At 34.7% G+C, this 26697-nt stretch overlaps 1 protein-coding gene across 4 annotated transcripts in view; it reads right to left on the bottom strand.

Moving 5' to 3' along the window:
• Sec24AB (Protein transport protein Sec24AB) overlaps nt 1–26697 on the bottom strand; it is a 139397-nt gene that overhangs the window by 76853 nt on the left and 35847 nt on the right. For all 4 annotated transcript variants that reach the window (XM_089239646.1, XM_089239649.1, XM_089239648.1 and 1 more), the window contains 4 exons: nt 14527–14798; nt 11527–11754; nt 6999–7105; nt 4605–4707 (listed from right to left, as the gene is read on the bottom strand). In XM_089239646.1, the coding sequence (XP_089095772.1) occupies nt 4605–4707; nt 6999–7105; nt 11527–11754; nt 14527–14798 (710 nt within the window). The remainder of the gene's footprint in view (nt 1–4604; nt 4708–6998; nt 7106–11526; nt 11755–14526; nt 14799–26697) is intronic.

The raw sequence follows: 26697 nt of genomic DNA on the forward strand, positions 1-26697 counted from the left end.
ATAACGGCTGGTGCAAATGTTTACCTATTTTCATCCATGTTATTTTTCATCATGCAGAGACCATTCATTCTAATACACTTGAACTCTGCTCTGTTCTACATTTTTTTTTTTTTGCAAAGAAATGAATAAAAGCTCTCCTCAAGTGTGTTTGAACTTTATCTTTGATGTTAGAGAATTTGGTTCATCAATATATGCATACAATTGATAATTATAGTATTACAATTTTACATATTACTTTATAACATGATGCATTTCCATTCCAACTGTTCATATTACACTACAATAGATAATACAATTTTTATTTCAAACAAATAGGGAATTCTCTCAAGCAGCTAATTTTTCAAACTTTCAATATAATGACTCTGATATTATGTCTGTTTTTGATGGAACGATGGGGGTCATTATAACAAGCACTGATTGTCTTATAATCAGTCACTAACACAACCTAGCACAATTCAAACACACTTAAAAGAAAGATGCGTTACATTTTCTGAAAATAAGAAAGTTTAAGGTGTTCCTGCTAGCATAGTGTTTCTCGAAGTGTGTGTCTAGACCAGGGTTTTCCAACTGGTAGGGTTCCGTGAGAGCATTTTTGGGGTTCTGCAGAATCAAAAGTGACAGAACCCCAAAAATCCCGGAATCCTGATAGCTTCAAAAAATTTCTTGTTACTATTTCACCCAATTCAATTTTTTTATATTGATTTTTGTACAGAAAGTGTACTCTACAAAAATTTGGGATAATTTGACCTGTAGGAGACAAACAATATTCGTGTTGGCTTCTTTATTTCTTCCTATTCTCACACACAAGTTCCTCAGACAACAACAGAGTCAAGATGCCTTCATGGGAATCAGTATTCCCGAAACTCAAGACCCACATGAGGATTTTCTGAGGGTCTTATAAGGGCGGAAATAGTACAGCTGAAACTTCTCTGAAAATGCCTTTTCCCCCATAGACCTCAAAGAAAATATCACAAAAACGCAATGATTTTAATTGTATTTTGTTTGTTATGTAATAATCATTCTTGAGCAAAATTAAAAAACATCAAATTTTTAAAAATCATATTATAAATTATACTTAAATAACCATAATTCACATCACATCACCGTTGCTTAAATTTTGAGTTTCTTTTTATTGTTCTCCTGAAGATTTGAAAGAAATAAACGTTTAACTTTTTTAAAAAAAGGTTTTTAAATTTGTTTTCCATATCTAAGCAAAGCAGATAATGCATCGGGTCTAGCTGTTTAAAAGAAAACAACCAAAACACTGGACATCAGTACTTCTCAATTCATGCATTACGGCTCTCAGGGGGCACCACAAACCTTTGTCAAAGGCGTCGCGACAAGATGTCAACATTGCCTGATTACTTGTTTAGTGCTCTGAGAAGGTGTGTTTTTTTTTTTTTTAACTATTCTGGGCAGAGCCATAACACAAACGTCCTGGTCGAAAATAAGACGACACAGGCCATAACTAAGGAGAAACCTGAGGGTTCCAACTAGGGGATCTGGTGACCTGGACTCCAGAGGATGCAAATTTCACACTTTAAACTCTCCTTCAACATTAAAAGGGGGCGCCAAGATGCGTGCTTGACCAGCTGACTAAAACCATCTAGTTGTGGCTTTGATACTGTATCTCTTTCAATAATCAGTAAATTAGTTGATCATTAAAGTTTAGCACTTTTGAGGTAACAATATGCAACGAAAATAAATATTATAGCCACACATTTTTTTGTAATCTACAATTACATCAATTCAGTGTATAGTAATGATAATTTCCCAAACATTGTTAAGTAATTGAAGTTTTTGAGACACATATATGTACTGTTGTCTCCTTTTTTGTTCCCGACCTCATAAGGGGACTACGGTCATTTGAACCACATGAGAAAAAACACCACCCATCGGAAGAACTCTGGAAAAACATTGAACAACATTTTTTTTCTTCCTATCATTCCTTTGTTTAATGCTGAAAGAAAAGCGTAAGGGAAATTTCCTATGAGTAACCGTCATTGTATGTAGGTGAGTTCACCGAGAATTTCAAGATTCCGTACCCCAAGTAACACATAATCACTCTCAATGTCCAACCAGTGATGGTCATATAACATCACAAACAAACATTTAGCATACTAGCAGAAAAAAAACCTACATAGTGAATTGTTAAAAACTAACCATCCTTTCACTTCATGTTCTTGCTCAAGTTAGAATTTTTTGCTCCTCTGAGACCATGATATCAGTTTGTGCTCTCTTTCATCAGAGGAGAAATGATTTAGTGATTTCGGTGTAGTTTTTGCCGTGTTCTTATTTGTGTGAAGTGCCTCGTCTCTTGTTTTACTCTGCAGAAGCATAAGAATAAATATTTTTTGTTCATATTCACTGTAGCTGGTTCAGTACACTGGACTGGGGTGGGGGGGGGGGAAGAATTCTCTTTCTCTTCCTTTGATCACTCATTCTACATTTCGCAGCAAGTAATGATTTTTTTCACTTGTTCTGTATTTTGTCATCAATATTATTTATTTATCGTTAAAGACCATTTCAACCAGGGTTGTAACTAAGATTTTTGTGAGGAGGGGCAAACATAATTTTGCCTCCACCTACTCCGAATTCCGATGATTTTATAATGGCATTTTTGTTCTTTCATGATATTTGCCACCCCCTAAAATTGGGGCAGTTGCTCCTTCGCACCCAACCCTTTAGTTCCAGCCCAGATTTCATCAATCATTTTTTTTATTATTATTTTAATATTTTCTTGTTCTTTTGAGAGCTTCTTGCATTTAGTGAATTTTAATGTGTGAAAAATCAGTGATACTTGTGTATCAGTTGTCATGATTAAAAAACCGTGAGTATTTGTGGAATACTACTTACATAGCAGTGGAATGTGGTAGCCCAGGCCAATAAGATACTCGCGAACTCTGCCACGAAATGCTCAGAGACGTCGTGTGTTCAACCCTGTTTTGTCCTTGCCAGTTCCTTTTTTGATACAAGGAACAATTGCAAAAACAGCACATGATGATCAAACAGCACATTGCCATTGAAAAAAGTCTGCACACCAAATGTTTGGCGTACGAACTTCTCTGTGAGAAACATAAAAAAGCCGTATGGAATCAGCTGTGAACTGCAAAAGTAACGGTCTAATTAGTCCTTGTGCAGAAAATGAAGGTAGTGAAGGAAAAAAAATGATTAAATGAGCGTTTTTTTCGTTATCCAGAAGCTATGTGTACAACTAGGATGACCAAATGAAAAAAAAGATATTTTCATTGGTGTTAAAATAACTAATTCACAATTTAAAATTTTCAAAGTGGGTTTTGTAAGCACGCTTGACAAAAGCGTTTTTATTAAAATGATGAAATAGCTGAATATTATGAAAAAATTATTGTCCCATGAAATATGGGTCATAAGGTCACACTATGCGTAACACACAAATATGTTTTTTGACACTTATATACTACAAGTGAGGATTCTTGTTCTGCAGAGCGAATGCGGGACTTTTGGGACACCCTGTATATTGAAGAAATTTCCAAAATTTGTTAAGGGTTCCGCGGAATAACCTTGTTACCATCAAGGGTTCTGCACGAGCTTTCACATTGGAAAACCCTGGTCTAGACTTCAAGGGGCATAGCTAATCTTTGCAAGGGCCATCGCGGTGAACTGCCGATATTGATGTGTGCTTGTTTGATGCTTTGAAGCAGCTCTCTAAGATTATTCTGGGGAGCTGTGGCTGACAAGAGTTTGAGGGCTTGAGCTAGCACATTGAGCTGCTGCCATTTTTCAAGAAGATGGTTAAGTAACAGTGAATGGACTGACAGAGATGTTGGAAGTTCATCCACTGTCAGTCAGAGATGAAGATATTACAGTAGCTGTGTTTATCATGCCATTCGCTGCACTAACAAGAGAACTCGAACCACCCTGCTTTAAAAATGAAACATATCTTTCTTTAAGGTGTTCAAATCACAAAAATACTGTTTATTAAGGTAAAACATCTTCACCACATGCGCTTGCTGTAACATTAATGCCTCTAGCAGATGACTGCAAATGAATACAACACTTCAAAAGCACATATTAGTCATCATGAACAGACTTCATTTTCCATAGATGAAAAAGAACTTTTTGTATTTGTGAGTAAATATGGCATTTCATTTGACCGAATTTAAACCTAATTTATTTCCTTAAGCTGGAAAAAAAAAATTACACCATAAAAGTTTTATTAAAGTTCTTTATGTAAGGTATAGTTGTATACTGACATTCAAGCAAATGTATCCAATAGGTTTATTGCTTGTTTTATTTTCAAGTTTTGTAAAAAATCTTTTATCAAACTTTTATAGTGCAATCCTGACCTTAAGCAGACGATATCCAAACTGTTATTAGATCATCCAGAGTTTAACTGCATTTTTGAAAATGCATTCATACTCAATGTGTTTTTACTTTAGCTCTCATGCATTAGCTTGATGAACTGAAACAATCAACAGAAGTGCAAATGCAATAAAGCATAGTGAATTAAATTCAGTCAAAGGTTTGAGTTGCTTTTACGTAGAAAAATTAGATATATTTTTGTTTTGCAAAAAGAAACCTTAGAAAAAATCATGTTGATTTATAATACTATGAATTAAACCTACCATTACATCTCTGAATGGGTGAATCAGAACTCCAAATGGTAATCTAGATTTCTGAAGAAGAGTGTTTGAGTCAGGGACTTTGGTTAAGGTACATCTGAAAATGCTGGAAGAAAAACCAAATTAAAGATGAAATTTTATCAAACTGGTATCAGATTTTACAAAACAAATTAGAATGCATAAATGAATTCAAAGGAAAAAAAAAAACATCTGTATGGTTACCTTAAATGGGTATTAAGTAAATTAAAATAACAATAAAATTATAGAGCTGTGAACAATTTTAGGAACTTCTGGATTTTAATGGGTGTGGCACCCATTAAAATCCAGAAGTTGCCATGAGACACAAGTTTTGGTGCAAAATCTACCTAGAGATAGGAATAATAGCAAAGAGATTGGCAACTCCAACAAAAAATATATATTGTTCCCTTTATGCCAGAAACAGGAATGCGCAAATTTCAAAAACTTGGGAAATGGCATTTGAATGTTTACTCTACCCATGTTACTCTATGAATGTTATTTTTCTAATATGTTCTTTGACATGTGTTTCAATAGAGGATACACGTTCATGTTTCTGGCAAAACTTAGATAGCAAAATAAGTGATCCAACCAGTTGATAAACCCTAAAAGTAGAAATTTATACATTCATGTCTCTGGCATTGGGGGGGGGGGGATAATATATAGTCTCATTATTATATAAGTGAAGAATAGAAAAAGAAAATTACTTTTGGGGAAAAAAATGAAACCATGGGAGAAAAAGGAAAGTTTTAGCCATTATTACACTTAGTTATTTGATGTGTGGCGAATATGATAATACCAGTCTAATAAGGATAATTTTCTTTTATTAAAATTATGATGACATTGTCAATATACTACTAAAGATGTTCATCAGTGAGCTCTCCGAGTTGGATTTTAGTTTCATCCCCATTTACCTCTTAAACATTCTCAAACCCAACAGATTTTATCATTTTAACTATGCTATATATTTTTTTATTTTAATCCTAAAAATTAGCCTATAAAATTTAAAACCAAATTTCACAGGTTAAGATTTATCAAATTAAGTTTTCAAAATTGTGATATAGCAAAATCATGGAAAGCAAAAGATACCTATAATAGCAGATTTTCAATGAGCAATTCAAGGGGTTTTTGCACAAAAATGTTTCAAATACGACTGAACATAACGAAATTAGGAATGATATTGAAAAACTCATTAAATGTTATATATCAAAAAATAGGGAATACAAATCGAAAGGTATATTGAATAATGTTCACAAGGATTTATATTAAACCTAATATATCCATTGACTGAATTATTTGGGGTGCCCATGTTTTATAAACGCCCATGTTTTATAAACTACGCTTTTATACACATTGCATGCATATGTATTGGTTTCTTGCATTAACTAGTTATATAAATTCTCAATCTTAGAGTATAAATCCAAAAAAATGCTAAAACTTAATCCATCAAGACCAACGTATATCAATGAGGACACAAAAATTATCAAGTCCCTTCTATGCAGCAAATGAAAATTTAAATAGACAAAATAATCTAGGACAAGCTTATATAACAGAATCATTAGAAATCATCTGAAAGAACATGGGTAAGAACATTTGAAAAGGATAGACCAAACACCTATGACCATATCAAATGACACTGTGTTCTTTTAGGCGATTTCTACCTGTCACATAAGCTTGTACTACATGATTTTTACATTCAATGTTCATTTGTTGTAAAGGAGATTTTTTCATTCATTGGCATATTTTGTGTACTCATTGATAGACGTGGATCGTTGTCAAATAAGCCTGAGCAGTCTTTTGTGCTAATAACCCTAGGGTTCAGAATGCTTGTAACTCATCAACTTAAGATGTAAATATGTATGTTATGGAAAAGTGTATAGAAGCATACTAATAATAAAACATGGCCATTCTGAGGGATTCAGCCATTAGATTAACTAACTACATCTAAAAGGCACAGTATCCTTTTATGCATGTTATCATGCCCAAAAACTTTCTAAACCCCATTTTGTTGGCATATTACATACCTTTTTTCCAAATAAAGTCGTTATTAAATACTTTTTTTTCCAATGCAACATTTGTTTTCTGTAGTAATCTTAAATTCAACTAAAACTATTTTCATTTCAATCATTTCACTGGTTTGTAATAAACGTTTCAGTTTATTCTCTGGTTTGTAATAACATTTCAGTTCATCATCTTTGTTCCATCATCCCATTATTAATAATACTTTTATAATACATCATTATAATACTTTTTCACAGAGGATTTAGTTATTTTCCAAAATTTGATTTCATCAATTTTTTTCCGTGATCCAAGAAGCAAATTAAGAAATAACTTTGCCTTTAAGTGACTATTCAGAGCAAGGAAAAAAATTAGGCAACTCACTCTGTACTGCAATTTGGTCTGTCAATACTAAGAACTGGTTTAGGAGGTTCCAGAGACAGGGCAGGAAGTATATTCCTGTCTTGAAGCAGATTGACACTTTCATTTCCCTTCAAATTAGAACAAAAAATGAAAAATAAAAAGCATTATCCAACACAAGATTATAAAATTTTATTATTTAAACTTTTATTAGCATTTCATAGATTAAACCCATAATAATATTGAATCTCAGTTATTGAATTTTTTCATACAACAGTGAAATCTATGGAAAGGCTGTTGTTCTCCATTTGAAAACTGGCCCATCAGATAGTTTTTCCTTCTACCTCTGTTAAGTGGTCAACTCAATTAAACAAATATACAGAAATAAATCAATCAATCCTGCGTGCAATATTTATACAGTTTTGAGAAAGTGTAATTGAAGTTGCTCTTAGCATATAATGACTAAAGTAGAAACACATGATTCAATTGTGATTGAACTCTTACGACAGAATACAAATTGAATTTTTTCAAATCATGACATCTGAATGTCAGCAAATTCTTTGTACTGTTCTATAAATGTTCAATCTTATTTGAGTTGAAATTTTAGTTGATTTGTCCATTCTGATTTTCTGACAAATTGCCCTATCACTCAAGAGCCTAACCATATTCAAGTGGTTTCATAAGCTGTGTTATAACCAGATTCCTTACATCATTTGAACATAAATAATTCTACAATTTCCTTAAGTGTTTTGACAGGAACGAGAAAATATTCTCAATATTCATGTCCATAAATGTATGTGCAGAAGAATGTAAATTCATTTTGTGAGTCTTTTCTGGGTAAGTATTAGCAACATATCTTGGCAAATTCTGACAAATATACATGGCAGGGCTTGGCAAATCTCAGCTGCCAGGTCACCTTGGCGACAAAAACAATGGCATTGTTGTCTGAATGAATGACCGCCAGAACTCTGCCACCTGATTTAATGATTGCATGTATAACCAGAGATGCCGCTGTACTCTAATTTACCTGAGTTCCGAGAGCCAGGTTATTCAACAAATCTGTCCTCTTTTTTGAGTGAAAAAGTGGGTCCCTCTCAAAAAAAATTATCTTGAGAAAAATTATGCCCTCCATAATTCACTGGTGTCTCTATGAATTTTTTCCAGCATGGCCCAGGTTTTTGATTACATGCTTATATCTCTTCATTGAGACAGAGTTGAGGGCCATGTTCTGGTGAGGAGGAGGTGTCTGTGAATCAAATAAATAATTCATTTCTGAAAACATGTTCTATCCAAAGATTCATTTACTTTCATTGTCTACTAGTAGGACAAGCTTGCAAAGAAGTACACTGAGAATTTAACATATGGAATTTAGCACATATAATAAATCTAAAACAAATACACAGTCTATCCTGCTTATAACGTTCCCACTTACATTTTCCCGCTTAGTACGACTTATTTCCATGGTCCTAACAAATTCTCATCAAGATTTCGAATTTAAAGTGTTTTCCTGCTTACGTTTTTTATGACGATTTTTTTGAAAAACGTTATAAGCAGGATTCACTATAATTAGAAGCACACATTTATATATTTAATAATAAATCAATCTATAAATTCCCTTCTGATTCATTTTCTATTTCGTTAAAAAATCTTAGCTCTTTTAATAATATCTTCTGATTAAATTTAAAAAGCAAATGAGATTCTCTTTCTCTCTCTCAGACACTTATCTTCTGATTACCTATTCATATAAATCCTTGTGAAACGATCTACTGGTAGAATGATTTTATTTTCCCTCCCTGATGGTACACCACCCTGATCTGTCACCATTTAACTCCCACATATTTTCACACCTGAATATGGGAGCAATGTCAGATTTGTGTTGGTGAAACTTATCAGTATGCTTGTGTGTGTACCCAGTGTTTGACATGTTTTGTGTTCAGTATGGTGCCATCTATCTAGGGCCGCAACTAGATACTTTCTCAAACATGGCAGGCAAGCATTTTGGTATCCCTGTGTAATGTAGAAGCAGCATTTATAAAGGGTGAATTTGGCACCCCTTTTAGCCCAGAGACCGGGGCAGGGCCGCAACTAGATGCTTGGTCACCCGAGGCAAGCATGCATTTTTGACGCCCCCTTGCAATGTTGCAGAGGTTTCAGAATGAAATTTGCAACCCCTCAGGTCTAGCACCAGAGGCACAAGACCCACCTGCTTCCCCGTAGTTGCGGCCCTGGACCAGGGTACTACACCTGCCTGCTCCACCCCTCCTCCAGTTGTGGCCCTGCATCTATCCTCCACATTGGTAATGCTTGGATTTGAAATTTAATGTTACATATTGGTGTTGTTGGTCACTATGATTGCCGTGAAAAAAAACCAGAGCTTTTTTCAAAGGAATAGCCAACTCAAAATTGGAAAACCTGCGATTTTGCAGTGGTAATCGGTTAACACTGCAATCGCGGGTTCCAAGCCCAGATTTTAACCAACAGCAAAATCTGGAAATCCCCAGAGATCAAAAATTAAAAATATTTTTGTAGGAATTAAAATATTGGAAAAAAATACATTTTTACACTATATGTTAATTTGAAATTCTTTTTGAGTGTTAGTGATCCACAATTTTCTGTGGAAGAAATCCTTGTGCCTCTCCAAAAGCTGATTCTGCATATACACACGTGATTTTTGTGATGCGAAATGGTGACTACCACATAGCAGCTAGCATAAATCTGTGGATAAGTGAGGTAGAGTTTTTACATATTTGGTTTTTTTCTAAACGATCACAGAAAATTTTTACAATTTAAAGGTGTGTTCCAAAATCCTTTATGATTTTTCAAAAAATGTGCATTTGAAAGCTTGTAGAAACAATACAAATTTACACCGTATAAACTGTCTTTGAATGCCGGCAGATAGCCACGAAAGTACCGTAATTTTCGGTATATAAACGGAGGGGAGAAAATCGGCAAAGGAATGAAAACTCTGAAATTTGAAAATTCTGTACATGGCCCCCTCATTCAGGGAAGCAACTAGATACCTATCATCTCATTCTTTAACAACTCGTGTGTATATTAATACAGTATAGTATACAAAGTAGTAAAACCACTTTTTTAAGGTCATGTGATCATGATAAATAGTAAAAAGGAGAATTAAAAAGTTGGGTGTCTAAGAGTGTATACAGTGTTTTGTTTGATTTTTCAGTCAGATGTGCCAACTTTTGAAATCCAGAGATTCTCCCGAGGGGGTACCCCCCCCCCCCAACACTCATATCAAAAAAAAAAATATTTTTTTAATCAATTAAGAAAAAGTTACATTCCTCCCCCCCCCCCCAAGGGAGGTTCTGCATTGCCCTTGAGCAGAATATAATTCCATGTCAGTCTTTCCATGCAGAATAGAAAAATCACATCTACATATTGTTCATAAAATATAAGTGTTTCCTTTTGTGGATGCTATCAGTGATTTCTATCTTGGGTATATGAACTCTTAAAAGCTTTATATAGCTTAAAGTTTTATATTTTCTTTCTGAAGACGTTTAATCGGAAGAAAAAATTTAAAAAAAATTCAAATTACAAAGCTGCCGATGGAAAAACGTGTTTACCGCACGGCTGTTAATGGAATACAATAACGATTATACAGGAATTTCGGCAATCAAGGTCATGTCCCTGATAAATGATTGCCGATAAACGCTACGAAAATGAAGTCGCGTCTTTGCCAGTTGGCGTAAATGCGGTCACAGAAACTTTTTTAAGGCTGCTCGATGGAAATGACTATGGCTGCTTTCCCTAACGACGATGGTAATCATTGACGCCATGACAACATGAAAGCTCGCGTAAAATCTAATTTTCTGCCAAAATCCGGAGAAATTTTAACAAATCCGGAGAGCGGGAGGAAGGATGAAAAATCCGGAGTCTCCCGCCTAAATCAGGAGAGTTGGCAGGACTGTTCAGTGCTGCCATCTATATTTCAGAAGTGAGGCGAGTGAAATGTAATAATTCAATATTTGTACCGTCGTAAGCCTGTTGCTTTCTGTGGCAAGACTTTTTAATAGGGAGATCAGCTCGCATTCATGCCTCAAAGCTCGGAACCACAAAAAACCAACTGCAGCTGTCCACCACTATGGTGCCAACAGGGTTCGAATCCGGGTACTCGCAATATGAGTCAATTACTATGATCACTCGACCATCACAGTGACTGGCATCAATTTTATATTCATGCTCATCAATTTGAGGTCTGAGGACATCACAAAATTTCTGGAAATCATAACAGCATGTCTACCAACATGGAAAGGGATGACCAAGTCCCAGAAAAGTGAGGGAAAAACCATTAGTTTTACTGTTTTTCCACGAAAAAAAAAAGTTTGACGTCTGAGAAATTTGGCTGGCACCTAGATTTATCAACCCCTGATATATGATATACACTTTAAATAATATCAATTTGAGGAGGCACTTCAATGAAATGAAGTTCCACTCTACTTGTTTAATAAAATTCAAAACAATATGGTGCACAATGTCTTATGAATGATTGAATAAATTTATTATAAAAGATTGAAAATATCAGAAGAAAACATACCCAAAGTCTCGAAAAACTTGAATGAACACTCATCCCTGCCATTCTGGCATGCAACTGTGGATCATAACCAGTAATTCCTCCAACAGGGCCATCAGGCACACCACTTTGTAATGGATAAGTCATTGGTGTCTGCAGCTGTTGGGGTGAGTTACATGTAAGACCTGGTATCTGACTATTTGTCTGACAAGTTGGTGATGGACTAGAGAACTGATTGGCCTGTTGATAAACCTAGCAATTAAAAAAAATTCATAATCAAGGTAGTTTCGGAAAAAAACACAATCATTCATGTTTCACATAGCAATAGTAAATTATTAACGAATCATACATTCAAGTCCTGTTCACAAGGTAAAGAAAAAACCTGGTATTTTACCAGCAACAGACTCGCTCAAAGCTCATTTACACAGCACTTGAAATGCCCAACATTTTTTCTTCATCCACTGCAAAAAGGAGTATAAAGAGGTACGACCCCCCCCCCCCATATATATCCACAAAAAATATTTTTACTCTCTTTTTCCCCAGTTGTCAAGCAGGTTCAATTTTCAAACATGAATTGTCCTTTTACCATGCATTAACCATTTTCCTCCGTTCATGTAAATGAGACTGTATTCTTCTGAAGACCTATGGTCACAGTGCTAGGTCCCATGAAATCACCCATCCATATTTCAGGGTGGGAGTTTACTCTGATAAAATTTGATTATTCAACTATTCTGCTGTCAAATAAAAAGAAAATCGACACATGGCCACACACATCTGAAACACTTTTTCGGGATTTAGTCTGTTTTGCATGTTTGTAAGGCTTGCTTTTCACCAACTTGTGTGTTTGTAAACCAAATCATTCTAATTTTTTTGCAAACAGAGCCATTTGTTAACAGAGGGTTGACTGTATATTTAAAAGCCTTAATAGTTTACTAACTAAATTAGAACTTTTTTTAGCTTTTGACCTAGGGTTACCAGATTTCTTAACTTAGAAAGGTAGACACATGTGCACACGCACTTTTGGCAATGCCACTTACGAATTCTCTTGAAATGACTCAGTAGCAAAAAAAGAAAAACAATTGTTTCCCAACCAAAACAGATATATTTATTACATATACATTTTTTTTTCAGGAGGGTACTTTTTGATGGAGTACGAGTACAGCCTTTGTGTGTGGTTTCTTCAAAAAGTGAAAGTGTGAGAGAAAAACCAAATAAACACACTAATGAAAAAATTGTATTTTTCACACAATACAATTTTTTCCCTCCTAGAATCAAATAAGATAAATAATCTTGAAAACAAGGACAAAATTAAGGAATTTCAAAGCCATACAAGGAGCTGAAAATGACATTACAATGAGGATGCTTGATGACCCTAGTTCTATGAAAGATTGATTATATATATATAAATAGAAAAATTCAAAAATGTTTTGTTTATGAAGTTGAGAAAATTTTAGAAAATTGAAGTTATGTCCGTAGTTGAATCATCAATAATTTTTAATTCTTATATCCCATCATAACCCTTAGATCCAGACTCTTCAACATATGGTCTGCTAGACACATTTGGAACTCTGGGCTTTTTGCTGTGGAGAGTTTTAGAAAGTGAATAAAAATATTGAAGACAGGTGATTAAGAAAAAAAAAATTGATTACACCCGCAGGCCAGTGAGAGAGCACAAGGCTCAGTTTTTGGGGGGAAAGTCAGGATCTAAAAAGGCATATCTACCTACAAAATTCATAGATTCCACAAAATACCTATATGAAAAAATAATTTAAGAATTAAAGAAATTTTATTGAAAGAAATAATTTCAGAATTAATGAAATTTTTTTCAAAATTGATGATAAACTTTTCAGAAAAAATAATTCAGAAAAATAATTATAAAATTATTGAAAGAATTTCAGAATTTTTGAAAGGGTTCAGAAAACTGGCTTTTACATATTGTACAGATTAATCTGCTGTCTGTGATAAAGGACACTCCGCTGTCTGTGGTAAAAGACACTCTTCGTTCATAGATTATTTGTTTACAGATGCAAATGAGTTTATGACAAGGTTTTGACATATCCTAGGTGCCTGATTACACCTGGGATATGTCAAAACCTTGTCAAAAAAAATCAGCAAAAAAAAAAAAAATATTGGAAAAACCTCATAAATGCTATTTTAACTAATTTGTCAATTTAAATAGTTTTTAACCCTCTGGCTGCTCATCCCGCGATTTCCACGGGCAACTCAAATGTAGCAAAATCTGCTCATCCCACGATATCCGCGGGCATGTGTTTTTCTTCCTTTATTGAGGAGCGCATCCCGTTTTTTCCCCATTTAACCACTGAAATAAATTATATGCAGTATTAGACGTTTCATTTATGTTTTGGCCAACAGATGTCGTTAGTTGTCCACTAAATTGCGGCATTTGAACGCACGTGGTATTACCGCTCAAACTTCACTTTTTGAGTGAAAAAAATTAGACAATTTTTGAAGCAATTTCAGTCCACAAATTGAGCAGTCAGAGGGTTAAAGGGTGGCAACTAAAAATTTCTCAGAAAAAAAAAAAATTGTGTCCCCTTTTAAGATTCTGTGTCCCCTTTTAAGATTCTGTGTCCCTCCTCCAACAGCTGATCCTACATACTCTCCCCCCCATTAGGGCCCCACTAAAAATCCCACCCTGCTGAAGGATGTGGGGACCACGACTCTGGCTTTAAGAAATTAAGTTAATTCCCGTGATGGAAAATATTCATGTACACTATTTTTTTTTATTCCAAATGAAATGTAAAGAAATGTGTCACTAAGTATGAAGATTTTAGTGCACCAAGTTATGGATACCATGCTCTTGCTCTTCAACTCATCACGTGGTGGGGTGCTTTAAAAAAAAGAGGGGATGAGACAATAGACTGAGCAGTCTAGTTAATCTCATGTCTGTGAGAAAATTGAACTAGAATGGAAGAAGGGTGGCAAAACCATAAATGTGCTTCTGCATATCAACAAGAGACAAACAATACAGCAACATTCTTATTCAGAGTAAGCTAAAAATACCTGTTGAGGTTGTTTCGGTCTTTGTGTTGGCATTGTTGATGACATGGTACTAGTGTTATGCAAAGATTGAGGTGTTAATGGTGATATTCCAGGAAAGTGCGAATTATATTGCACATTTGAATATGGCAGGCCTGATGGAGGACCATTCAAAGCTGTGTGGCCATTCATATTAGAAACAGGAGAGGCCTGGTATTTTGTTGAGCACTGAGCTGGTCCTGAGCTGGGTTGGGCTAGGCACATGCCCTGGAGACTGGATATCGAATTCGATGGACCTAAAAAAACAAAAAAAAAAAAAAAAAAAAAAAAAAAAAATTATTTTTTAATTATAATATTCATAACTGAAGCCATAAGTTTCCATTTCACTTCAGCAGAGCAGCTATTTATTCTTCGATAGAAATAAAATGCATTTCTAAAAATGTTTTGAAATTCAACCCTTTAAGCGGAATAGCAGAAATCACAAAAATGCCATAACTTCATTAAATAGGCTTTTTTTTCTGATTTTCATTAGGTACAAAGTAAAGGAAAAATAAGGAGAAGTGTTGCATTGCGAAATCAATCTTACAATATATCCAGGCTTGTCAGTACTAAAATAAAAGGCTTTTAAGAAAGCAAGATACCTGGACAATGCTGCTTAAAGGGTTAAAAAAAATTCATTGAGTCCAATTTTCTAAATTTTTAAAAATTCTGTATTTCTGTAAAATATCTAGTGTATTGCACATAATGTTTTGTTATAAAAACTTAACTCTTGCAATAATATCTTGACTGAATTTAAAGCAAATGAGATTCTGACAATTATATTCCGATTCCCTATTAATATGGATTCTTGCCAAGCGATTTCCTGCTGGAATGATTTTCTTTTCCCTCACTAATGGTCCCTTCACACTGGTCTATCACCATTTAACTGCCACATATTATCGCACCTGAAAATAGGAGCTATGTCAAATTTGTGTTGGTGAAACTTAACAGTGTGCCCAGTGTTTGGCGTGTTTTGTGTTCAGAAGGTGGTGCCATCTACCCTCCAAATTGGTAAAATGTATGGATTTGAAATTTAATGCATACATATTTGTGTTGTAGGTCTGTGTGATCGTGGTGGCAACCAGAGGTTTTTTTTTCAAAGGAATAGCCAACTCAAAATTCAACCTTACAAAATTGTATTTTTAGCCGATTGCCACTGCACAATCAAGGGTTACGAACCCGGATTTTCACCAAATGTAAAATCTGGGGGCTATGGGGGGCCCATGCCCACCCAAGATCATAAAAATTAAAATATTGAAAAAAAATTCTTATACTATCTGTTAATTTAAAATTCTTTTTTTGAGTGTTAGACTCACAATTTTCTGTAAAAGAAATCCGTGTGCCCCTCCAAAAACCAATTCTGAATATACACCCATGATATTTAGATTTTTTTTTCCCGACAGATCTTGAAAAATTGAACAGGTGTTCCAATTCGTAAAGATTTTTAAAAAAATGTGTATTCACAATCTTATAGAAAGAAGGAGAATTGATGACGTATAGACGCTGTCACTGAATGTCGGTAGATAGCCGTGAACGTATCATAATTTCCAGTATGTGACCGGAGCGGAAAAAACCCGAAATAAAAATAAAAAGGGGAAAACTGAAATTAGAAAATTCGGTAAACTGCCCCTCATTCATTCAGGGATGCAACTGGATATCCGAGATCTTATTCTTCAACATTCTACATTTATATTAATATGCAAATACAAATACACCACCACAACAGGCAAAATACCAAACGAGGCGGCTGAGAAAAAGTTGCCCATAACAAATATGGATGTCATATACTTTAAAATTACAGCAACACTAATAAAAAGGCAATTACAAAAACTATAGAAACTGTATATAAAATATTATACAATGCCCAAAAAGAACACTTATGGTTTTATTATTTCAAGTATAGATATCTTCTCGATTTATCCCAACACATGCGTATCGTATTTCTTTTTAAATGTATCAATTGTGTTAGAATTTACTTTAACCTCTGGGGGTAAGCTATTCCATTTATTAACAACCCTATTAGAGAAAAACTCCCTGCGACACCATAACCAAGAATTATCCCTTACCAATCGTTACTGGCATCCCCTTGTAAAAGCAGTTGATTGCGGGGGAACAATAATTGATGATCCATCCTATCCATCCAGTTAAAAAGTTTGAACACTTCAATCATGCCTCCCTGACACCTGCATTCATCCAATGTGAACATATTCAAAAAAAGATGTCTCTTCATAACTCAAGCCCTGTGTGCCAATAAGAACATGTGTAGCTCTTCTCTGCACCCCTTCAACCAAATCTATGTTAATATCTCTTAACCATGATTCTATCCAATTCAGCAAGTTGACCCTAATCTCGTGTAAAAACGCTTCCAGAGTTTACCATGTTGGACCCGATCGAATGCCTTCGAGAAATCAAGGTAAACAACATCAACATTTTTGCCCTTACCCAAAGCCTTAGTCACGTGATCATAGAAGCAAAAGAGGTTATTCACACAAAACAGACGTGAAAAAGTCATTGAAAGCACTGCACATGCATACATTGCTCTCTACCCTAGACCCTCCTATCAAGAGGGGGGCCAGCTGACCCCTTGCATCCATTATTGACGTACATAAAAAATGATTTTGCATCAGAGCCAATGTTATCTGCCAACCTAGATTCAACTTCCTTTTTACTATCCCTTATCGCTTTCTTCAACGCTCTTCTTTTATCAGTAAACAATGATAGGTCACCTCATCCACTTTTATATATACTCTCTGAATGCTCTTCTCTTTTCAAGATAAAGGTTACACACACTATCCGTTAACCATAGGGAGTGTGATGTACAAACATGCTTTTTTCAAACAAAGAATATGACGGAGAGATAGATGGCCTTTTCTCAGCCCAAGATATCAAGGAAACAGTTGTATTGTGCTGAGGTGAACTCGGAAAGCAAATATGCAAGAGGGCCTGGGTTGGAGTCCCTGTGGAGACATGATGACTTTTCTTTCCAAGTTCACCTCAGCATAATATCCAGAAAATAACTGTTTCCTTGAAAGGGTATGACGTCATGCAAAACACAGGATAGCTTAGTACTAAATTCTTCCCACTGACTTATCACCCCAATTTCAACTGGTCTTTCAATATTTCTGCTAACCGTTCTCTCACATCATCAAAGTTAGTTCTTCAAAAACAAAGAACCAGTCTGTTGTTTTTATTTATTCATCATTCCAACAACAGAGAAAAATTCCAGTTATAGTTGGAGAGAGTAAAAAAAAGTTATCAACCTTGCTCGAAGAAAAGTTGCAGGAAAACTACTGACACAATCACATGTAGAAAACTTGTTCCTCACCGAAACATGTTCAACAAGATCCTCAGAACAAGTGAGAACTAAATCCAAAATAGGTCCCACCCCTCGTTGCTTCTGATACATGCTGGTACAAAAAATTATAGAGCACCAAGATAAGAAAGTCTTTCATATTGATCTCTAGCTGAAAAGTTCTCCCAATCGATACCAAAGTAATTGAAAAAAAAATCCTCTAATTTTTTTTTCAATTTCTAATATGACAACCTCCTTATGCTTGCACATGTAGGAAATTTTATCATGTAGTTTGGTGATATAGTTTGGTTCCCTATTTGGCGGATTCTACCAAGCCCCTTAAGTTTATGACGGCTTTTTGTTCAACCCATATAGTTTCAATATCACTTCTCTACACGTTACACTCTAGCCTTCAAACATGATTTCACATATATTAAGACTCCACCCCCTTTCCTATCTGATCTATTTCTTAAAAAAGTATCATATCCTGCGATTTGTGAGAAAGATTCGTCCCCATTCGTTTGCCCAAATTTCTGTAATGGATATAAGATCCAGGCCCCCCCCATAGCTATATTTTCTAAAAAAATCTTTATTACCCAAGCTCTTGGAATTTATTAGCACACATTTTAATTTGCAGTGATTTTGTCAATCTAGAAGAAATTCAAGTCAGAGGTGGGTAAAACACTGTCCATACTGATATTATTAACAATAACTAACCTGCATTCCCGTCTATGTGGTCTGGGAGTAAAAACCTGACCATATCGTAAACCTCCCAGACCCCACTCCTATTCGGATGAATCCCATCCCAATGAAGCCACCTGTCGGTAAATGCGAGAAGCTCCAAGAACGTTGACCCCCCAGTGAGGAGCAAATGTGCTTCAGGCCTAAATTGAATTGATGGATCCGACTCTTATACCCCTTGGCAGAATAACACAGTACAATAAAATGCTTCATTTGAAAGTCAAAAAAATAAAACTACTTTTTCAAGGCCACGCAATCATGATAGATGGTAGAAATAAGGTGGAAGTTAGGGAGGTTTTTTTTCTTTTTTTCTTTCTTGGAACTAGGAAAGAACACATCCTGTTATGTGTCCTTTTCTGAAATTACGGGTATTTGACGTGCTATAGCATGTCAGCAGCATCTCTGCACATATAATACAATATAATGAAATATAAGTTTCTTTATCTAACTGGCACAAGGGCCAGTAAAACACAAGGAGCATAACTGAAACCAGAGTTTTAAAAACGTTTTGGCCTCACATCATCCTTTTTCTCAGAAAAAAAGTCTTAGGCCAGGATTACACTATTAAAGTTTTATGAAAGTTCTTTTATAAAACTTGAAAAATGCAACCAATAAGCATATCGGTTACATTTGAGCTCGTAAAAGATCTTTTATCAAACTTTTATAGTGTAATACAGGCCTAAAGATCGATCTGCAAACATAAAAATTACAGATAGTAATTTATATGATGATAGTAATGATATACTTCTCAAGATACGAGTGTTTAAATCATTTTGTTACACATGTTTTTGAGGATGTATCCAGTACTGTCAGAGGATTTGAAATACATTCACATCAAAAAGGAAGAAAAAATTGAAAGCCCAAAGTTCTACTAATAACTTTTCTAGCTCTGTTTATCTTCGCCTCCGAATTTAGAGACATACAGCGATTACCTTAATGCAGCATTTCTGAAACCATAGTCCGCAGAACAGAGGTGGTTTGCACACAGGTAGACTTCATAATAAAAAGTGAAGCAACTTTACAGGGAGAGGAGTGACAGCTGAATTTTGCAAGCATCATAAGCAAGAAATAGTAAAAATTTAGATGTTATCACCAGAAAAAAACGTCAACATTATCGACATAGGAAAAAAGTTAAAACCCCAAAAATAAGTCCTACTAAGCGGGAATGTCATAAGGGGATCAACTACAACAGAAGGGTGGATGATGAATAAAGGAAGACCTACTTAAATAATCTACTCTCCTTTACTATCGAAATGTTAAAAAATCTGTCTTTTTCAAAATACAGTAGAACCCTGATTTAACAAATAAGATAAAGCCAATATTTTTATTCCTTAAATTGATAAAACTCATTATATCGGTTTATATTATTTGTAATAGGAGTTTGTTATATCGGGGTCCGACTATATCAAATATACTAGACTCGTTTGGAAATTTTTTCATCTTTATCAAATTCACTAAATACACTAGTATTTTCTTACGCATAACCAGTAAAAGTGATAAATTTCAAGTATTCATTAAATTAACCAGGTAAGCTTAGGTAGTATATATAATCACTGGTAAAAAGTGATAATTTTTTTATCATTTATCAAATTTACTAACCTATTGTATAGGTTGTATCTATCATATAGCTATGCATATTCTCCAGTATAAGTCATAAATTCATCAAACTTACCAAGATGATTGATACGTATGCATAATAACCGATTTATCACACTTACCATACAAACTGCACTCAACAAGATCAGTAAGTATGGCTCTACGTCATATACAACACAACCACCACAGACAAATATTATTTATAGTGACTTATAATGACTCTCAGCGCATTGCAAGCACTGTGTTATTTTACTTTTCATATTCATCCATTTATTCCTGCAATTTTTCATGAACTGCATCATCTCATGCATCACAGTAAAATTTTACTAGGTACCAGGTCGTGTCAGAATACAGGGCGATGAGAAAGTAGACACAGCAGCTTGAACAACATCTAACATTGACAATAGCCTTTTGATACCTTCCAGTGACCATTTCTCAATCCTCCGAGAAGTGATGCATCACCACTGGCAAGATCATTGCAGCAATCAAATAAATAATAAACTACACGCCAGAAGTTTGTTATATTGGGGTCCGACTATAACTACTCAGTCATTTTCAAGCTCACTTTCAGTCATTTATATTTGAGCTGCAATACTAACCGAAAGGAAGAAGTTCTGCTAGCCTAGTTGCACATAGGACACAGTAGCCTCACACAATCGTCTATTTTATTATGCGAGAGTCAACCACTGCCCCCACTGTCAAAGTCAATTGACTATCGCTCATGCTTTTACTTGTTCACATCATTGTCATCATTTTACGACTGCTTTTGGTCAGCCATCTCTCACGGACATTTTAAATTACCATTGCACATGGGCTGAGATACGGGGTAGCATGGGGGGCATTGCCCCCCCCCCCCCCCCAGCGTCAAATGTGGAGTCGACTGATCTAATGTATATATAAGTTGACATCATTGTGCCCCTCCCCCCCCAGCAATAATCACTGTGCCCCATAGACTTCCAAGTCTATCTCCGCCTATGCCATTGCGATGCATCTCGTATTTTTAAATTCATCAAAACCATTGGTTTTCATGAAACATTATATTTTACAGTCTACGTCATTGTTTTATGTTTTACATAACATTGTTTTATTGATATACAGGGTGATTATGAAAAAACTATCCCGACATATGGGCCCTTAACTATCATACCATTCACAGAAACTGAATGAAATTTTGGCATAAGGTATTTATATGTATGCGCTCAAGAATGATATGGAAAACAACAGTGTCACTCTAACAGTTACGGTTACAGTGAGAAAATTTCGAAAATATCAAATGGCAACACCAAGTTTTTTGTATTGGAATGTGATCTCCATTGTGAAAACCCCTAAATAGCGTTCGAACGGCAACTGTAGCATGAAAATCACCGGCGGTAGATAGGCTAAAAGTGAGGACAACCAATAAGGACAGAGAAGCAGCATAAAATAAAGCATTTTATTGTGTTTCACAAATCAAATTTTCCACATGACCTTGTGGAGGACTAATCAGGCTGGGATCTCAGCTGAAAAAACGGTTTGACGAATGAAACGAACATTAATGCTCTGGTGCACGGCAAAGTCCTTTTTACTTTTTCCTTGCCTAGCTCCGGGGATTTTCGTGCTACAGGTGCCATTCCAACGCTATTTAATGTTTTTCAGCATGGAGATCGCATTCCAATACAAAAAACTTGGTGTTGCCATTTGATATTTTTGAAATTTTCTCACTATAACGTAACTGTTAGAGTGACACTGTTGTTTTCCATATCATTCTTGAATGGTATGATAGTTAGGAGCCCATATGTCGGGATAGTTTTTTTATAATCACCCCGTATATACTTTTGCTTTCTTGACATGACAAGAACAAATTTTATCCTTTTTTATATGGTCATTTGTTTTGGAGCAATTTGACCTAATTAGTCCTTGCACCAATAAAACCGAAATCCAATCCATTTACCGTAACACATATATATATATATAACAATGCTGAAGGGACCAGATAAAAGTATCATTACCCATGTGATATGGAAAGTGTATTGGAACCGGAGAGTAATATTATAAAAGCGATTATCATTATAGATAGTTTTACAAGATTTTCTTTGTAATTATATTTGAAAGATATTTAAATAAAAACACAAATAATCTAAAAAATTAGGAATTTTGAGAGATAAAGGTGTAAAAGTTACTCCTGTGTTCAAATAAAAAAATAGATATACCGTACAATTTTTCAAAAACCCAAAAATTCTTTTTTGTGAGGAAAAAGTTTTTTGGAAATGACTTTCGTGTGATTATATATAGTACAGCTTGTATAGTATACAGAAAAAATCTGATATAAATAGTATGGGTTATAATAAGAATCTTGCTATAACGAGGATTGTCAAAGAGCTTATGGGAAAGATACAAAATATATTATGTTAGAGTTGAAAATTAAAGCTTTCGTTATAACATCAACGAAATTGACAATGGTCACCGTAAGAGCTTATTTGAGTGGAACTTGCTGTTTAACACTAGAACCGCAGACTGGATCAAATTGACCCAAACTGTGAAAAAGAAACAGTGTTTCATAGCAAAAACATTTATTTTCAGTTCCTGGGTTTTTCCCCTACTCTTAATTAAAGTTGTTTAATTGTGTATCCAATAATGTAAATTTTTTTTTTATACTTGTTCATGAATACAAAATGGGCTTCAAAATTAACTAAAAATGATTCTAAGTCAGTAAAAATATGATTTTTTACACAGTATTCACACTATTCAATACAACTTTTTTCAGTAAACCCATAATATGGCAAAGATATAAAATTAACATATCAAATTACGTTTGAGAAAGTCTATAATATAATTCAGTCAAATAAGTATTGATTTAAAAGGAATTTACAATGAGAAGTTTGGGAAAAAATTGTTCGTGATTCTTGTACACACATTTCCACATGTTCAAATTACACAACCCATGCAAAAATTAAGTTTTGTTTCTACATTTTGATGTTACCTGACATCTGACTCATTAATTTTTTTTCATTTTTATGGCTTGCGAACGTTTCTTCTTGGGCAAGGACGATACATATAATGAATATGATGAACGCAGCTCTTCATTAAGATTTTAGAGGAACTGCATTTGAAAAATAGTTTTACAGATTCACCCGTAACACTATTTCTTTCTCCTCTCTTTCTTACATATTGGAGGATTGTTGATTTAATTTTTTCACTTGTATTCAAAGCTGTTATAAACATCTGAAATCCCTGGAGGGGTGAGAGTCGTGATGTACTTGTTGTGTAGAGCAGCTGGCTTGCCTCACCCACTCCACTGTTCCACCACCCCACGTGCACTTTATTACTTTTCGCATAGTAAAGTGATTTGTGTGTTTATCTTTTCTACAAAAACGTTGTGTACAATGTTTTGTGATTGTATTGTAATTAATTTTTTCAAAAAGAAAAAACAAATCTGTCACAAACGTAATGGCATCACAAGTGTAAAATACAGTAACCCCAAATCTCACAATTAGTGGTGTTCTCTCTACTCCTTATACAATCACAAGAACACTGAATACTTTCATTTTATTATGCAAAAAGTCATAAAACGTGCATGGGGCAGCACTCTTTCAGAGATGTCAGGACATTTAATAACAGCTTTGAGTACAAGTAAAAAACAAAAACAAAAAAAATAATAAATGAATAATCATAAAAAAAAACAAAGATGTAAGAGGAGGAGAAAAAATATCATTACAAGCAGATTCAAACCATCAACCTTTTGGTTGCCTTTTATTCAACGGCGTACAAACTGCTCTAACAGCTGCTGCTAGCCAGGGCCAATTAAATATATCAATTCCCTGACATCTATTTGTCGCTAATGCACTTGAGCTCTCAGACTCAGAATGGACAACTATAGTGATCACAAGCGCTAGACCTCAATTTCTCAGATAATTCTTTATAACTATTAAAAGTTGGTAGGCCACCCCTGGTTGACTAAAAAAAATTGGAATTGGTACCCAATATTGTTTTTCCCCCTCTGAAAAAAATTTTTGAATCATCTTGCAGTAATTTTTTTCAAACTGTTGATCTTAACCAACTAGCTATGGTAATTGAAAATTTGTATGCATGTGTGACTGAATGATAGAGTTCAAGAGAAGACTTTATTTTCATTGGACTCGAAAAGAGTCAGCAATGAAGCAAATGATAAGTATCTGATATCAGGACATAAGAAATCTGAAAAATATAAGGAATTTGTAAAATTGATCCTCAGAAAATGCCTGTCATTATTTTTGCATTGCAGCCCACCCCCTTCCCTGTCTAGTGAGAGCAGATCTGGATTGATCTGCAATGTCAGTAGCAACCGATCATCAGAGAATTTAGATAAGACAGGGAAAATTTAGTATCCTGCAATTTCTACATTTTCACTGTTTTTATCTGCCTTATGTAATGCAATCAAAGCACAAGAAGATACGAGGTGCGAGACATAATTATAAGACACTCTTAAATTTTAGTGAAATCACAAGGAGAGCAAAGTAAAAAATATCAAAAATTTTAAGATGTTTCATTGAAGGTGCAAAATAACTAGCAAATATTGGGAATTTAAAAAAAATTGTATCATTTTATAGAAAAATAAAAAATGCAGTATAGGCAAAATTATAAAACACTGATTTTTTAGGGAAAAGTAAAATGAAATTCAAACAAAGTACATATAAATTTATCAAAATCAATATTTTGTACAACCACCTCAGTTGCTAATCAAAGCAAAAATGTGATTTGGCGTGAACTCAACCAAATCAATGAGAGTGTCACAAGAGACATCATTCCAAGCATATGATATGGCAGCTTTTAGATGCTTGACGTAAGAAAATTGATTCCTACCTGCACATACTGATCTGCAAAAGATGCCTCACAAGTTTTCCACGGGGTTCAGGTCAGGGGAATTAGCCGGCTATGAAAAAACATTGATGTTTTCATGCTTGAACCACTGCTTTGTGTGACTTGGCACACGAATTGGCACATTATCTTGTTGGAAAATACTTGTATGCTATCTTCGCCACAAAGAACTTCTTTATATATACCAAGTTGCTCTTGCAAAAGTTCTACATAGCTTTTTGAATTCATCCTTGAAGGTGAAAAAACTACATCAGTCTTTCCTTAGGCAGGAAATACTCCCCAAAACATCACCAGGCCTCCCAATCGAAAAAATGAGAAAAAGTAGGAAAATGCAGGAGTAAAATGTAGGATAGGGGAGGGTAACCCCCTTAGACAACATAATCACAGCATAATGGAAAAAATCCCTAAAAAAAAATTTTTTTTAATTTTGAACTAACTTTTTTTTCATAGCACTATTTCAGTTTCCTATAACATTGGCTCAAGCCAAAGCAAAATGACAAATGACTATGACAAATGAATTTTTGGCCAAAACAGTGCACTAGTAACAACAGATAATTCTTTATTGTCTCTCCTCATATATACTACATTATTTTTTGGAGTCTTCCAAAGTGCAGAGCTTGTCAACTCTCTTCGACAATGCACAGCAAATTTTGAAGACGTACGTTTTTTAAGAATGATGCTCCTTCGAGACCACTTTCAAAAAGCACAGTGTAAAATGTGTATATTACAAGATCCAACGTAAATAAGGCAAGATGAACCAGATAGTTTTACTGCTTTGTTCATCATTTTTTTAAGGGATTTGTTCATTTTTTTAAGGGATTTGTTCACATTTTACTGTTCAATTCCAGTGTAATCATTTTTGACAAATGAAGCACTTCCATTTCTAGCTCTTTGCTGAGCACATTGTAAATATTGTTTATGTCTCTTCATGCCTTAAAAATACCAAAGACAACTGAATGCCTTTGGGTAGCATCAGAATCACCAAACCTAGAATAGGCCTATGTATCCAACTACTCTGAAATGCAAACTGTTGTTTCATCTATTTGCACGATAATTTTGAATGATGAATGTTAGTTACTGTCCAAGAAGTAATAAATGCAAAATTATTTTTCCATCCAGACAGAAGTTTTTAATCACTACTATACTTGTTGGACCCTTGAACTAAGCAAATAGAAAATAAATAAACCAAATAGTCCACATATCTTCCCCCTCCCCCCCAAATAACTTTAAAAATGATACAATTTCTGCTTTGGCAGAATCATTAATTGCATTCTCCAACATTTGTAATATTTGGCAATATATCAATGATTTTCTGCTCAATTAAAATCAATTACACAAATTTTGTTGCTACGATTTGGTAAAAAAGCAGGAAAAGTAAGACAAAACCGACAAAGTAGGACATTTTACCAAAAAGTAGGGCAAGTGGGAGCCCTGCATCACTGAAGCACCACCCATTTGATGGCTCATTAATTGTGGCATTGCAAACCTCAAATCATGCCAATATGAATGGAAACCATCTGGACCACGAAGATTTTTTAATCTGAGAACATAACAGAATACCACAGATGAGTCTAAGGCATCGTACGTTTCGCTAGAGTCAAACGATCCTGTTTGTGTTTCAAAGTTAATGGAGATATTTTCCTTCATTTTCATGAATTTGATGTTACTTTGAGAACTTCAAACTATTAAAATTT

The sequence above is a fragment of the Pholcus phalangioides genome, unplaced genomic scaffold, assembly GCF_987345545.1.
Source record: "Pholcus phalangioides strain wild (caught in Gottingen) unplaced genomic scaffold, Ppha-v1.0 ptg000011l_1, whole genome shotgun sequence".
NCBI classification, from domain to species: Eukaryota; Metazoa; Arthropoda; class Arachnida; order Araneae; family Pholcidae; genus Pholcus; species Pholcus phalangioides.